The 13,899-nt window shown below is 40.4% G+C and overlaps 1 protein-coding gene across 1 annotated transcript; it reads left to right on the forward strand.

Moving 5' to 3' along the window:
* Window positions 1-4,832: 4,832 nt before the first annotated feature.
* On the forward strand, window positions 4,833-8,041 carry LOC306778439 (hydroxylysine kinase-like; the record flags this gene model as incomplete). The annotated part of the gene is made up of 5 exons (XM_079269931.1): window positions 4,833-4,850; window positions 5,386-5,682; window positions 6,091-6,233; window positions 6,563-6,743; window positions 7,605-8,041. Exons 1-5 carry the CDS (start codon window positions 4,844-4,846, stop codon window positions 8,039-8,041), a joined length of 1,065 nt encoding a protein of 354 aa, XP_079126057.1. The 5' UTR covers window positions 4,833-4,843.
* Between the last annotated feature and the right edge of the window lie 5,858 nt (window positions 8,042-13,899).

Consider the following 13,899-nt stretch of genomic DNA (forward strand, 5'->3'; position numbering starts at 1 on the left):
TACTGAAGTAGGGCAGAGCCTGGTGAGAGAGTTAGACTTTCTAAACTTTCCCGAAGAGCGTCATTGTAGATTGTTGGTGATTCTGTATACCCCTGACACAGCCGTGTGAAGGTGTAAGGTTTCCCATTGAAGTTAAAGGCGAACCAAAATTGAGAATCTTTGTCGACTGGGACACTGAAAAAAGCATTTGACAGGTCAACAACAGAAAACCATTTAGCGTCAGGTGGAATCTGAGCTAGAATAGTATATGGATTAGGCACATTCGGTGCGCGTGCGTGGACTGAAGCGTTTACTGCTTTCAGATCCTGCACAAAACGCCACTCAGTGGGTTTGTCTTGGTCTCTGATCTTTTTCACAGGACAAATCGGTGTTCGTACTGGCGAATCCGGACATGGAACGATCACTCCTGCTTTCAGGAGTGAATCAAACACTGGTGTAATACCGTCAATGGCCTCCTGTCGCAGAGGATATTGGTGTTTGTGGGGTCGGAAGTCAGAACGTGGAGTAATGACGACCGGTTGGCAGTTCTTGATCAAACCCACGTCATATTTGTGCGCCGCCCAGAGTGTCTGTGGAACAGAGGCAAGAGCGGGAGAAATAGAGACAGCGTTAGAGACGAACGTTTTAGCTTTGTTGTTATGTTCATGAAAAACAGACAGAACGTGAAGCTGCCGTCAGGAGAACACAAAAACCATGATGGTACCCAGTCGACTTTGACTTTGAGTCGACTTTGAGTGGATCATTTGTTGATTCCCAGTCAGTGAGCGCTTCGCATTGTGCCACGAACGGTCCCAGATCTCGCCATTGGTCATTTCGACCCTTGGACAGCGAGATGTGAGGAGACGAGTCTGCCACTCGAAATAGTTCTTTCTGTGTGGGAGAGAGAGACACAGAAACATCAGATTTGTATGTTGACCAAAATAAGGTAGTACAAACAATCGCATCATTGATGCCTTCAAAAAACATATCCTCGTAGGATTCATCTGCACCCTCAGAGACATAGGAGGTGCAGTGGAGATGTTCTGGATTCATGCGTTCTGCATGAGGCGAGACACGAGTGTCAACTTCTTGAACCAGTCGTGTGGCTTCCTTCACAGGAATCCACCACTGATAAACATGAAGTGGAACAGGAGCAGCCATCTGCATCATGTGTTGTATGGCTCTGTGTCTAGTCACTTTCAGTCCGTCAGGGGATGATGTCAAACAGATGCCATAAGCACACATCAGGTCTCTGCCCATCAGATTAATGGGACAGAGTGGCGAAAGTAAAAACGAATGTTTCACTCTAATGTCAGGTTTTTCGTCAGTCAGGTCAGTGTGCACACTCGTCATCGGACTGCTAAATTTTTCAGTTACTGTCAAACCAGAAGCCCCTTGTGAATAAACATACCGCCCGCTCATCTTCTGATGAGGAAAATGTTTCTGTTGAATTACTGAGTGAGTGGCCCCTGAAATCTACCAAAAACTCTAACTCCTTTCCCTCAACAATAGTCGGCATGTTTTTGAATGATTGTGATGAAAACATTGCATATATGTGTTTCGTGTGTGTAAATAAAAATATATTCATTCAATGTTAAATAATATGCGCTATACTTGTAAGCTTATATTGCGGAGGTGTGAGGTCACTGTAAGTAGGTCAAAAACTGCAAGCAGGGCATTCCGTCGCCTGTTCGCGCAATAGAAACAGATACTAGAACAAATAGGTCAATGTGTTCAGACATCCAGACAAATGAACTTTCTAACAGCAACATATCTCACAGAAAATGAGATCTCATATCTCAGATCTCATGAAAATATGGGCTCTTTTTGCTTGGTCTGGCTGTCTGACTCTTTTTGAGGTCTTACTGGGGATTTTAACTTTTGACGTCTTTTCTTTTACATTATCCACTTTTGTAACCTGGTTTGTTTTTTGTACATTCCAACAACTTGAGGATTGAGAGCGATGGGAATGATCGTAACACTAATCCTGTCTTTACCTTTGGCTGTCAGAAGTCTGCACAAATAATGTTTTCACCCAAAAATCTGTTAACATTAAGTGCAATCACAACTTCAATGTTTACTGTGCAGCACACTTAATTTGACCTCCAAAAAGCCACAACTCACTCAAAATGTGTAAATCATGTTGAAATTATAAATGCATTTATTAACCACTGTCACGGGAGTTCACAGGTAGGACCCAAACGCAAGACCACAGGAGACAGAAGTTAAGAGGAACAGGTTTTATTTAGCCTGACTAAAGACAGGAAGGTGTGGAGCCCGTGGTCCGACACCAGAGTAGGCAGATCGACGGTGTGAGGCCCGTGGCTCGACACCGGAGAGCTGGCAGCTTGACGGCGTGTGTAGTCCGTTGAACACAAAGGAGGGCAGAGCGGCGGCGTGTAATCCGTAGACCACAAGGACGGCAGAGGATGCCCCGGGGTTGAAGCGGGTGAAAGACGGTACGACCTGACAACCCCAGACTGCAGGACCAGAGTTTATATAGAGACAGGGGACTCATTAGTGGGCCCTGAGTCTGGTGTGTCAGGCTGCAGGAGGTGATCGGCTGGAGTGTCCTCAGCTGTGCACAATCCAGGGTGTGGCCATGGGAGGTGTCTGGAGGCAGAGGACAAACACAGAGCACATGGCACACAACAACAAACAGGGGAATGACAGAACACATGAGGAGATCAGGGGAAACACACACCGGGTCAGACAGGGAGACTGGATCCTGACAACCACACATGCATGTGCAGTCACCAGGTGAACTTTTTTAATGTAAGTGTTTATTAGCTTTAGATTTGGATTATTCATCTTGCCTTTGCAGGATCTTATTCCCCCCCCCCTCCTCCAATGTATTGTAATGTGTTGTTGATATATGAGACGAAACATACATTTAACAAGCAGTGTGTCAAATATTTAGATGATAAACATGAGCCAATATGAGGGCATGTTGTATCTCTTTATGTCAATTAAATATTTGGAACTGCTGTGTCACCAATTTTAAACGTGCGGTTGTACAACAATGTCATTCATACATAACTCGAGTCCTGTCCTGTACTCACTCTCACATTTTTATCGTTCTCTTTTCTACTGACCTCTGCAGTTGTCCAATAGATAATTCATTTGTACAGTCTTTGACCTGCATCGTAAAAAACATGTCTTTGGACTACACTTGTAAAACAGGGAATTGGTCAATATAGTTACTACTTAACCCAGGTCTATAGAACAAGTGCTGACTTCAGAAAGAGCATTTAAGTAGAATCAAAAATGATTACCGGTAACTGTTCTTGAAAAGCTAGAAGTCCTCCCTCTGTTATGTTTCTCAGAACTACTCGACTCTTAGATTAAAAACTCCTACTGTTCTCTGGAGGAAACAACAGTAGGCGTATTTATTTACAGATGAAAAATAGCCTCTTGGCTAACTCTGGCGCATTTACAGCACTGTTTTTCTTAATGTAAACCAATAAAGAAAAAAAGAAAGGCTTACTTCCTTGTGGTGAGCCATTATGTCACTTTGTACTTTGGTGCCAAACCGTACATGCAAACTGTAAAACGCCCAACATACTGTGACAACCCTTCAGGAAAATTCAGTAACCTACATAAAAAAAAAACATGTATTAGATTTTGATTTCCTACTGCCTAAACATGTTCTGCTTTCTGCTGCTGAGTCAGATACTCCTGTTAATTAGGTTTTTGTTTGCTAATTTATTGCTAGAAATAATGACACCACATTAGTTGTGAAAATGTTCCTCATGCTATTTGTAAATATATCTTGGTTACTTTGAAAAATGATAATTTCACAAAATATAATGATAGTCCTCTATTGTCATATTTAGCCTACATTATTATTAATGAACAAGGTCATATGCACTGGTTATATGCAACTACTACAACTATCACTACTAAACAAATAACAACAAATCTCTTAAAACTGCAGATGCAGTTTGAAACTATAAAACAGTGACCTGCTTCTCATTTCATTTTTTGCTGGTAGGAAGTTAATTGAACTAACTCACATGTAGCTCACATTCAAAAACTCCTTTTAAAACATCAAAGCTTTCCATTTTCTTAATAATGTGCTTTGAGAACTTGTCAGACCAGCTGTTTTAGTACGCTCCTGTCGTTATAGCCGTGGATAAAATCTCGTGTAAAACTGCCCTTGTGTGGTCCTCATAAGCGCCTGCTTCCAATGGAGGCTTGACTGATGACAAAAAATAAATAAAAATCGGACCCTTTATGGGTATTAGTCATGTATCATAATTGCTGTAATCGACTTTCTGGCCAAAATCATACGTGGTATTATTTTTATGAAAAATCTAGTCTGTCTACCAATAATTTAAAAAGTAAAGAACCATAAGTTGATGGCAAAGATCTTCAAATAACTCCTTCCCAAAGCTTGTCAACACAGTATCTCAGTATGATCAATATAAGTCATAATGCTTCACCTGTATTGACAATAGAGAGGACACTGGTTATGTTGCTTGAGGCTCCTACAGTTGTTGTTGATGGTATCACAACGTAAATGATCTGAGTTTCACAGGTATGTATGTCACTATTTAACCTCTCGTAGGATTTAGTCCATTATGGCTGCCGTCTTGCCAGTTTCATAAAGTATCAGATGTACTACTTCACTGCAGACAACAGTGGTCTCTGTCAGTGATCAGGAACCTCATTGTTTCACGATTTTACACAGCAGGGAAGTTGGAACTCAGTTACTTTGTTTCTGCCGGTGACACTGATGCAAAATGGTTTGAGCCTGTTTGACTGGTGCCTGTAGATACCATGATTAACCTGTTCAAGCTTGTTCCAGGCTTGTGTAACACCCTTTCCCCTTCACTTCTTCACATTTTCTGCTGAGAGACGGATGATGGGTAAGTGCATTATAACATCTAAATATAACATAATGTTCTCAAGTGCTGTCATATGCATGTAATGTGTTGTCACTCTGTTATGATTCGGTACACATGACATCTATTGTACCTCTGTCCATCCTGGGAGAGGGATCCCTCCTCTGTTGCTCTCCCTAAGGTCTCTTATAGTTTTCTCCCCGTTAAAGGGTTGTTTGGGGGGAGTTTTTCCTGTACCGATGTGAGAGTCCTGGGACAGAGGATGACACATGTGTACAGATTGCAAAGCCCTCTGAGGCCAATTTGTGATTTTGGGCAATACAAAATGAATTGAATTGAATTGAATAAAGTTTGTTGTAATGCTGGCTGCACAGAACAACAAAAAACCAAAAGGCACAGCATGAAACGGCATAGTTTCTGCAAAGTTTCCCTGTCATTTTAATTGAACCACGTGACTGAACTGAAAATGTGTTTCTGGACTTGGTGTGAACTTTGGCTGATTCACAAGTCACAGTTTATAAACTTTTTGCAAAATTGTGTTTTGATTTTACTCTCACAGCTGTTGAACACAGGCCAACGCTCACCCCGCAGCAAGCAACCGAACTGACACTGCAACTTTACGGAGTGACCATAACTGAGATCTCCACCCTGCCGAGTTACATGGACCAGAACTTCCTCGTAGTAGACAAGGAGGATAGCAAGTACGTCCTGAAGATCATGAACTCGAAGGACAGTAAGAATACCACCCGGATTGAGGTGCAGACCCTGGCCATGTCCTTTCTACACCAGCATGGAGTTCCTACTCAGACAGTCATGCCCACCACCACTGGGCAGCTCATGAGTATGGAGGAAATAGGTAATAGCAACATATTGCTGCAGTCCAATTTCACAACATTTCACTTCGTTCGAATCATAATATTCTAAAATCACATGATGCGAGAGGTGCGTGGTTAAACTAATGCCCCTTCGCCCATTGTTAATACAGAAACACACTAGTACACTATAAGTGTGTGGAATAAGTGTCTGAGAATAGGACTTATGCTAGCATATGTTATGCTAGCATATGTTATGCTAGCAACATCACCAGCTCTGCCCAGAGTGAATCGGCCAAGAGAAAACTCCGGCAAGGGATTTTGTTAGTAGTAAATTTCGTTATTAAAATAGTATTATATGATCTTTCAAGTTGTAAACCAGATCATACAGAGTTATGACTATATAGTAAACTAAATATCTTCCTGTTTTTGTATCCACCTTCTGTTATTAGACTGTGGACATGGTGCTCAGACCTACTGTGTGAGGCTGATGATCTATCTCCCTGGAAAAACTGTCGCAGAATCTCCAGTCACAGTGCAAGATCTCTATCATGTCGGCGAGTTGGCTGCCGTCATAGATACGACATTGCAACAAGCAAGTTCAAATGTCAAACTTCTATATTTCAGCTAATAGATATTTTGGAGCAGGTGCTCACCTCCACATGCAGCTATTTACGAATGACTGAGCATTATTTACTGTCTTTTCGTTCATTGTTCAGGTCTTATCTGCAAAAGACCCAATTTTATTTCCAGGAGTTGATGTGCTATTTGGAGAGTGAATATTGCCCAACATGTTAGCCATATCAACTTTATAGGGCCATCATTTGTCAGACTGATTGTACTGGTTAAATGCAGCTTAAAAGGAATCAAAAAGTTGCGATATAAAAAGCATGCAAAAATAAAACATTTTTTTCCCTTTTTCAGTTGGTATCTCCAAACCTAGATGTCTTACAAAACAACGACAACATTTGGAGTTTGTCCAACGTTCCTCTCATAGAAGGCAACCTATCAGTGATGGATGGAGACCCCCTGCAGGAAGTGGTCAAAGCAGTCATTAAACAGTATAAGTCACACGTGATGCCCAAAATCGCCTCCTTCCATAAAGGTAAAGATAACAAGTCTACATTCATTATGTTCTCTTTTGGTAAATTGTTTTTCTGTGAAATATAATGCAATTTATCAGGTTGCTTGAAAATCCAGTCCAGTATCCTTAGGAATCATGGCCATATGGGCAATTCCACGACTCACAGTTTACAACCAATGACAATGTTCACTGACAGTGCAGGAAGCAGTGTGGCCTTTATAAAGACTGGGGTTCATGTTCTGTAACCATTATCTGAACCACAATCTTCCCATAACCTTAAAACGATTATATTTAATATTCTTAGCCATGCTAGCGGCATTGCCTGCAATGCCCATCTGTTGGTCCACCGCTTTGGTCAAGAGTGAACAGCTCCTTAACGTGTTGTGATGACATTTTGCATTTTGCAGTTGGCCTCTGCTCGATAAAGCTCAGTTATTTAGTTTACCGACCCGTAACTTTTCCATTTTAGTTTACTCTCACCGCTCTAATAGTGTCAGATGGTAAGCAACTGTTTTTTTCTGGAAATAAGCTAAAAACTCCCTTTACACTACTTGTCCATGACCAAAGGGCACATGGACAAAGTTAATCCAAATCCAAACAAAATGCTAGTTATGACCCATATATATTTTTTGTTTTGTTTTATCCATATCTGGTGGGTGGGCTAACAAGTTTTCTTTTTCAACCTAAAAGCAATATTGTATAAGAGTTGTCCTACCCAAGAGGTCATTGAAGCTTTATATACCTAAATACCTCTGCACTATGGGAACAAATATCGGAAATCAATGGCTGGAATTTGGCTTATCTCAAATGAATGTATAGTTTATCACGAAAGCACATTTAGATGCATAAAGGTCCTAAGTTTTTCTATGTTGTCTTTCACAGGAATAATACATGGAGACATGAGTGACCTGAACATCATTGTCACACCAGTAGACAACGGGCGTCATGAGGTGTCAGGCGTGCTGGACTTTTCTCTGCTCATGATTGATTGCTATGTATTTGAAGTGGCTGTAATGATTGCGTACATGATGCTGGAGAACCCCAGTCCTTTGGATGTAGGTGGAGCAGTGTTGGCAGGCTGGGAGAGCATCATGGTGCTCAGTGATGAGGAAAGGGATTCCCTCTTCCTGCTGGTGCTCGGCCGGTTGTGCCAGTCTCTGGTTTACGGCCGGTACAATGCCACAAAGTACCCAAACAACAAATATTTCCTGACTACAGCCAAAAGTGGGACTCTGCTTCTTACTGAACTGTGGAAGATGGGCAAGAAAGACGTAGAAAGGAAGTGGTTCACAGATGCTGCCACATTCTCAGACAAATAATACAGTTTAAGCATGAAAAAAAATAAAGATTTGCATTTACAAAGAATATCTGAACTGCAGCTTTTTCAGATTTTTAAAATACATTCTTACACTGGAATTTCACCATATTTGAATCAAATATTTGACACTTTATGCAATTGTTGGAACCACTTCCTCAACAGGCACCCAGTAATTGCAATTAATGGCTTTATAGAAGGCCATGAATGCAAAACATTCTCTTGTTGGTTTAGAATAGCATGACCCTTTTGATGTCATTAGGATCTCGTCAATAAAGCTACTAAAAATAATACAAAAAATAAGCAATTAGCTTTAATATTTAATATCAATCAAGTATAAAACCAAATAAATGCTTTGCTTTCTAAGGAATAAAACAGGAGACTAAATAGTGCTTCCACCATACTATTTCTGGTCATTAAGATGGACTTAAACACAAATTGGCCAAATAAACAGTTTTCCACCTTAAAAACATCATATAAAAATGTATTTTACATAAAAAATGAACAAATAGTGTGTAGACTGCATGTCATTGCTGTTTGCTCCTACATTTAAATGAAATGTCTGCATTTTTACTTTCCAGGCACAAACCGGGTATTCAGCAAACTGATGTTAATGACAACACACGACAACTGACCTCTCTTTGCTCAAGAACATTTGCTGCTGACTTTCAGCAAGCTGTGGCGCTAAAACAAATAAAAAAAGAGCACTACTTGAACACTAGATGGAGACATCATCTCATTTATCCCACAAGCCCTTCTTCTGAATGAGTCTTTCAGAGTCACGTTCACCTTAAAAAACCTTTGAATCCTAATTTGGGCAAACTTCAATCATTTCCTCTGACAGTCCTGTGAGGTATATCTCGGGACTTCATACAGTATCTTCTGTTGACATTATAAAACTTGTTGTGTATGGAAAGCTCGTGAGCAATGTTCCCTCTAAGCTGCGCGCTTGAGCAATCGCGCACTGCTCGCACATTCTCAGCGCACAAGAAAATCTATGCAGCGCATAAAATAAAATTCAACATAAACGTATTAATTAATATCTAATATTAGTCCTAATCTTATCTAATCAATTAAACCAATAATAATAATAATAATAATAATTTTGTTTTCTGTACTATTTTGCAACGTAACTCAGTGAGTGACAGGTGTCCAGCCAATGATACGATTCGGTTCACTTACGCTACGCAGCCAATCATAGCATTGACACTATTGCCCTGCCCATTCGCGCCGTGCAGGTTAGCTAGCTAACAACAGTGCGGCGGAGTTACGAGACGCAAATGCGTCTTATCATGGCGAAACGAACGGGCAGCGACATAAAGTCAAAGCAAGAAGCAGACGAAGCCATCAACCTGGACAAAGTGTACAACCATTGGAGAAGTGAGAAGGACAGACGTGAAAAATAAGGTAAAATTTAAGTCAGATTTGTGCATATTCTAGTGACATTTATTAAGATTTTTTACTTATGGATATTAATCATTAAATTATGTTACTACTAGATCATTTATGGGTAGTAGAAATGATAATAAAAAACTGAGTAATTACATATTTTACAGACAGAGTTACAGGAATTTACACTGTATCACAAGCTACAGCACACGTCATTGTGCAAAATGTGAATGTTTTAATGTGAACAAAATGTTATGTCTGAAAGGTGTATATGTATCATTTCTTCCAGAACAGGACCCTCACACAGGCTACAACAGGACCTCACACAGGCCAAAGCAGGACTCTTCCCATGGCCAAGCAGGACTCTCACATAAAACATACTACACATCTCATGAACAAGATTTTTGTCTTTTTCCTTTAAAGTTTGTCAAATCACTTATATTAAAAGTAAACTAGTGAAAATTGCTGCTGTAATTTGATTATTTTAATAAGCCATGTAACTTGCTATGATCCAAGGTTTTGAACAGGTGTGATACTGGTGTGTGGCCACAGCGTGCACATCTGATGTTGCTCACAGTGGTCCTCAGTGTGCTCAGGGAGCTTGTGTGTATGCCCAGACACATGAAAAATTAGAGGGAACATTGCTCGTGAGCTAAGGCACACCTCTTCAAACGTGTGCAAATATGCCCTTAGCCAGAGCCTTACGTGAACACTCCCAACACCACTAACCTTCACACACACACACACACACGCACACGCCTCGTCTACCTTTCTACATTTCAACCTCCCACCTCAAAGGCACCATCTGCCCTCTGCCCCCGCTGCAACTCGCAATATGTACCTCCAGTCATGTAGAAAAAGTCACAGTGTGCGTCTGTGAATGTCTGCCTGTGTTCACGTTTGCTCTCCGTCTGTTTCACTGCAGTTTACCAGCATTTGAGCAGAGCAAGCCCAAAGAGGCATGTATCTGAACCTTTGCACTGTTTTCCTCAAGTCACAGTTCTCTCTCTCTCTCTCTCTCTCTCTCTCTCTCTCTCTCTCTCTCTGTTATACTTTAAATCCATGTTCCACAAATTATAGCTGAAACAGAAAAGCATACTCAAAGGACTTAGCTTAATACACCAATCCCGCTTATCAGTGCCATTAATCCTCTTGGCATTTCAAAACAGACAGCTGGGTATACACTGCACCTTTTTTTGAAAAACAAAAAATGTAATTGACACTCCAAAGACCACCAATCGGAAAGCTTTTAAAGTCAGAATTTACTGTACAAATGTGCTGCACCCATTGCCGGGCCTCTCGAAGGATTTTTTGTTTCTTTATTTTACGTATGATATTATGTAAATATTCTGTATCTGATTTTCAGACAAAAGTCAGAGTACAGTACAGTGAGACACTGACGGTAATGACACAGCTGTAAAGCTACGTTGTTTTATGTCGCTTAACTTTGGGTGAGAATAGCATCTGAATGCAAACATATGGATACAAACAGCAAATTCCTCCAGTTAGAAGTAGTTTCTTAATACAGAGGCACATTTTTCAAAGGCTAATTGGAAAGGGTTATGATTGGATTAATAACAAAACGATTCAATGACATTGTTTGTTCAGTTAGTTTTCAGATAATACGATGCCTCATAGGCCAGCTTCTCCAAGGATAAGCTCAGTGTTACTGATTTCTGTTGAAGTATGTTTCTGTGACTCCTCGGATCTTTTGTCAGACGTTTTTGGACTTTTTCACCATGAATCTTCCAAAGCATTACTGCAGTGAAGAAATCTCCTGGACGCCACAGTTTTAGGAGAACAGTGTATTATGGGATTCAACTGTATGTGTGTATTATACAGCATATACTTACAAACCTCCTCATTTTTGGAATGGAGCCTTGCCTCTGCTGTTACGACTAATGTTTATGTGGCACCTGCTGCCAATTGTTTGTCTTTCTTTTAGCTGTGATCACTTATACCGTGTTTAATGCAAACAATGTAGTTTTCTGTTTCTGTTGTCAGATGGCATGAAACATATCGTTAACGATAGATTGGTCTTCTAAACTTTACTGCCGTTTAATTCATTCTAGCATACAGCAGATTAACATGACGGCCAATAATAATTCTTATCCGTAGGCTGCGATTCTAGACATGCCAAATATACGCAGTACCGACCAAAATTCTCCTGTTCCACTAGTCTCCATCTTCAGATACATCAGACCTTCTTGGCCGTCTTGCCAGGCCTTCGCAGCTGCCAAGCCGACCTGTTAGGACTAATTCACTTCATGGATCCCTGACAGACTCTCGTGTAATGCATATTAGCTTTATGCCCAGACTATAGTAGCCAAGATGTCATGGTTTGATACAAGGCTAATGGGTCTCTCTCTCTCTCTCTCTCACTCGCTGTGTGTTAACGAAGATGTTTCTCATCTGTTATGTTAATTGGCAGTTTGGCAAGGTATTGAACTACCAGGTCTTACACAATGTGTGTCCATTACTTAATTATAGTAGCATTTTGTGCATGCAGTTGAATAACATTCATTGAAGAGCTTTGTTTACTTAGATGCTGATTATTACCAACAAGCGGGACTAAATTATTACATTTTCTCAGCATTGAGAAATGCTCTATTTTCTTTCAACTTAGTACCGTTATTTCTATTCAAAAGAAAGCAAACTCCAAAAGTCACCTCTAAAGTGTGACCACTTTCTAACAGACGCTTAATCACAACAGCATCCAGCCACTAGAATCATGCAACAACAAAAGGGAGGCTCCTCACAATTGGTAAAAGTAAAGGAGGAGACACAGGCCTCAATTAGTAAGCTGTTGCGGTAGCTCAGTGGCTCAGTCTTATCAGTTTGTTTCAGAGTTGCTGGTATTTACAGACAGATGCTAGCCTCAGCCTTCTATCGTGAACTGTTCCCCATCAGACCTCCAAAGCTCACCAATGGGAGAGCAAAAGAAAGCCATTAACATGACTTCATTAGAAAACGTTCCGCTTATTATCGCATAGCTTTTCAGTGGCGTCATGGCGGCCTATCTGCACGGAACAGGTGGGAAGCACGGTGGGTTCTCAGAGCTCCGACATTAGGGAGGCACTGAGAGAAGGGGCGGCTAATTTACTGAGATGACTGAGTCACAGCGTGAATACGGAGGCAAAGTAGGAAGTAATGTGTGTGTGTGTGTGTGTGTGTGTGTGTGTGTGAGGCAGAGGAAGGTGTCTGATTCCACTGAGAAACTTGACTCCCAGAATTATCAAAACAACGATAGTTTTGAAGTACTTACGAAATAAGAAATACATATCGTTTCGAAATATGAGCAACATTCTGGAAGAACAGACGATTTTTTAAGATTTAAATATACTACAGATATAACTAATTCATTTATGAATCAGTGAAAACATATTGACTTCAAATGACTGACTGTACAGTATTTTTTATGCCATGAGATCACACGGTGTAATTCACTCACATGCTGTGGCAAAAAGCAGGATGGATAGAAACTACTGTAGCAATCAGGGTTGCTGGAGCCAATTTGGAGCTTTTCAGCACTACACAAGTTGGAAGCAATTCATGTTTTCTCATCTATCACTGTCTATCACTACTAAACATGAGAAAAAAGGGAAAATTACCACAAAAGTATTTGAAATTAAACAATTTCATGACAAAAAACATCTTCAGCAACAACTCATCATTCATCCTTCTAGCATCAGGAAGGTAAAACATGCAATAGACAATACTTTCCAATGACATAACTGGGAACTAAGTAGTTTCCTCAACTTTTTCTGTGATTCACAATCTTGACACCGTCTGACTTGATGGTGTTGTGATCCTGATCCACCCACACAGCAAATGTATAGCTAAATATAGCTCAATATATAAAGTATTGCACTTCAGGATAGTTTCAAACACCCCCACATGCCCCACAGCCATTTAGTGGACACAACTCTCCAGTCAACTCCATATGTCATAAAAAGATTCACCTCTTACTGCGCCACTGTGGTACTCCGGACATGTTGCAGTAACACACACGTATAGACATTTTTGAAAACATTATTGACTAAGATCTGATATCAAGAGACATTTTCTGATTCTTGGGGAGGCTTTGCTTATAAAAAGCCAGCAGCTCTGTGAAAAAGAATGGGCCGTCTCGACAACAAGAGACTTACATTTTGTGCCCACTAAGTATTGCAAAACTGCTGACTGTAAGAAACATGAAGAAGTGTTTGCTGTTGTCAGTACCAATAAAGTGATAATTAGGTAATGTGTACATGGAAGGCTATATACAGTTTTCTGCTGTTACCCATTTAGATGTGTGTATCCAAATGCATGACTCAGTGCTGGAATATCAAAGAGTAATTATTTGTTATGACAAAATATTTAGAACTATTCATTTTCAAGTTTGCACTTTATTGTTCTGAAACAACTTAACAAAAGTGGAACATATTTGTTTCTGACCTCTGACAGTTCTCACCATGCTGCAGTGATGCACGA

Source organism: Melanostigma gelatinosum (assembly GCF_949748355.1).
Source record: "Melanostigma gelatinosum genome assembly, chromosome: 6".
Taxonomy (NCBI): Eukaryota; Metazoa; Chordata; class Actinopteri; order Perciformes; family Zoarcidae; genus Melanostigma; species Melanostigma gelatinosum.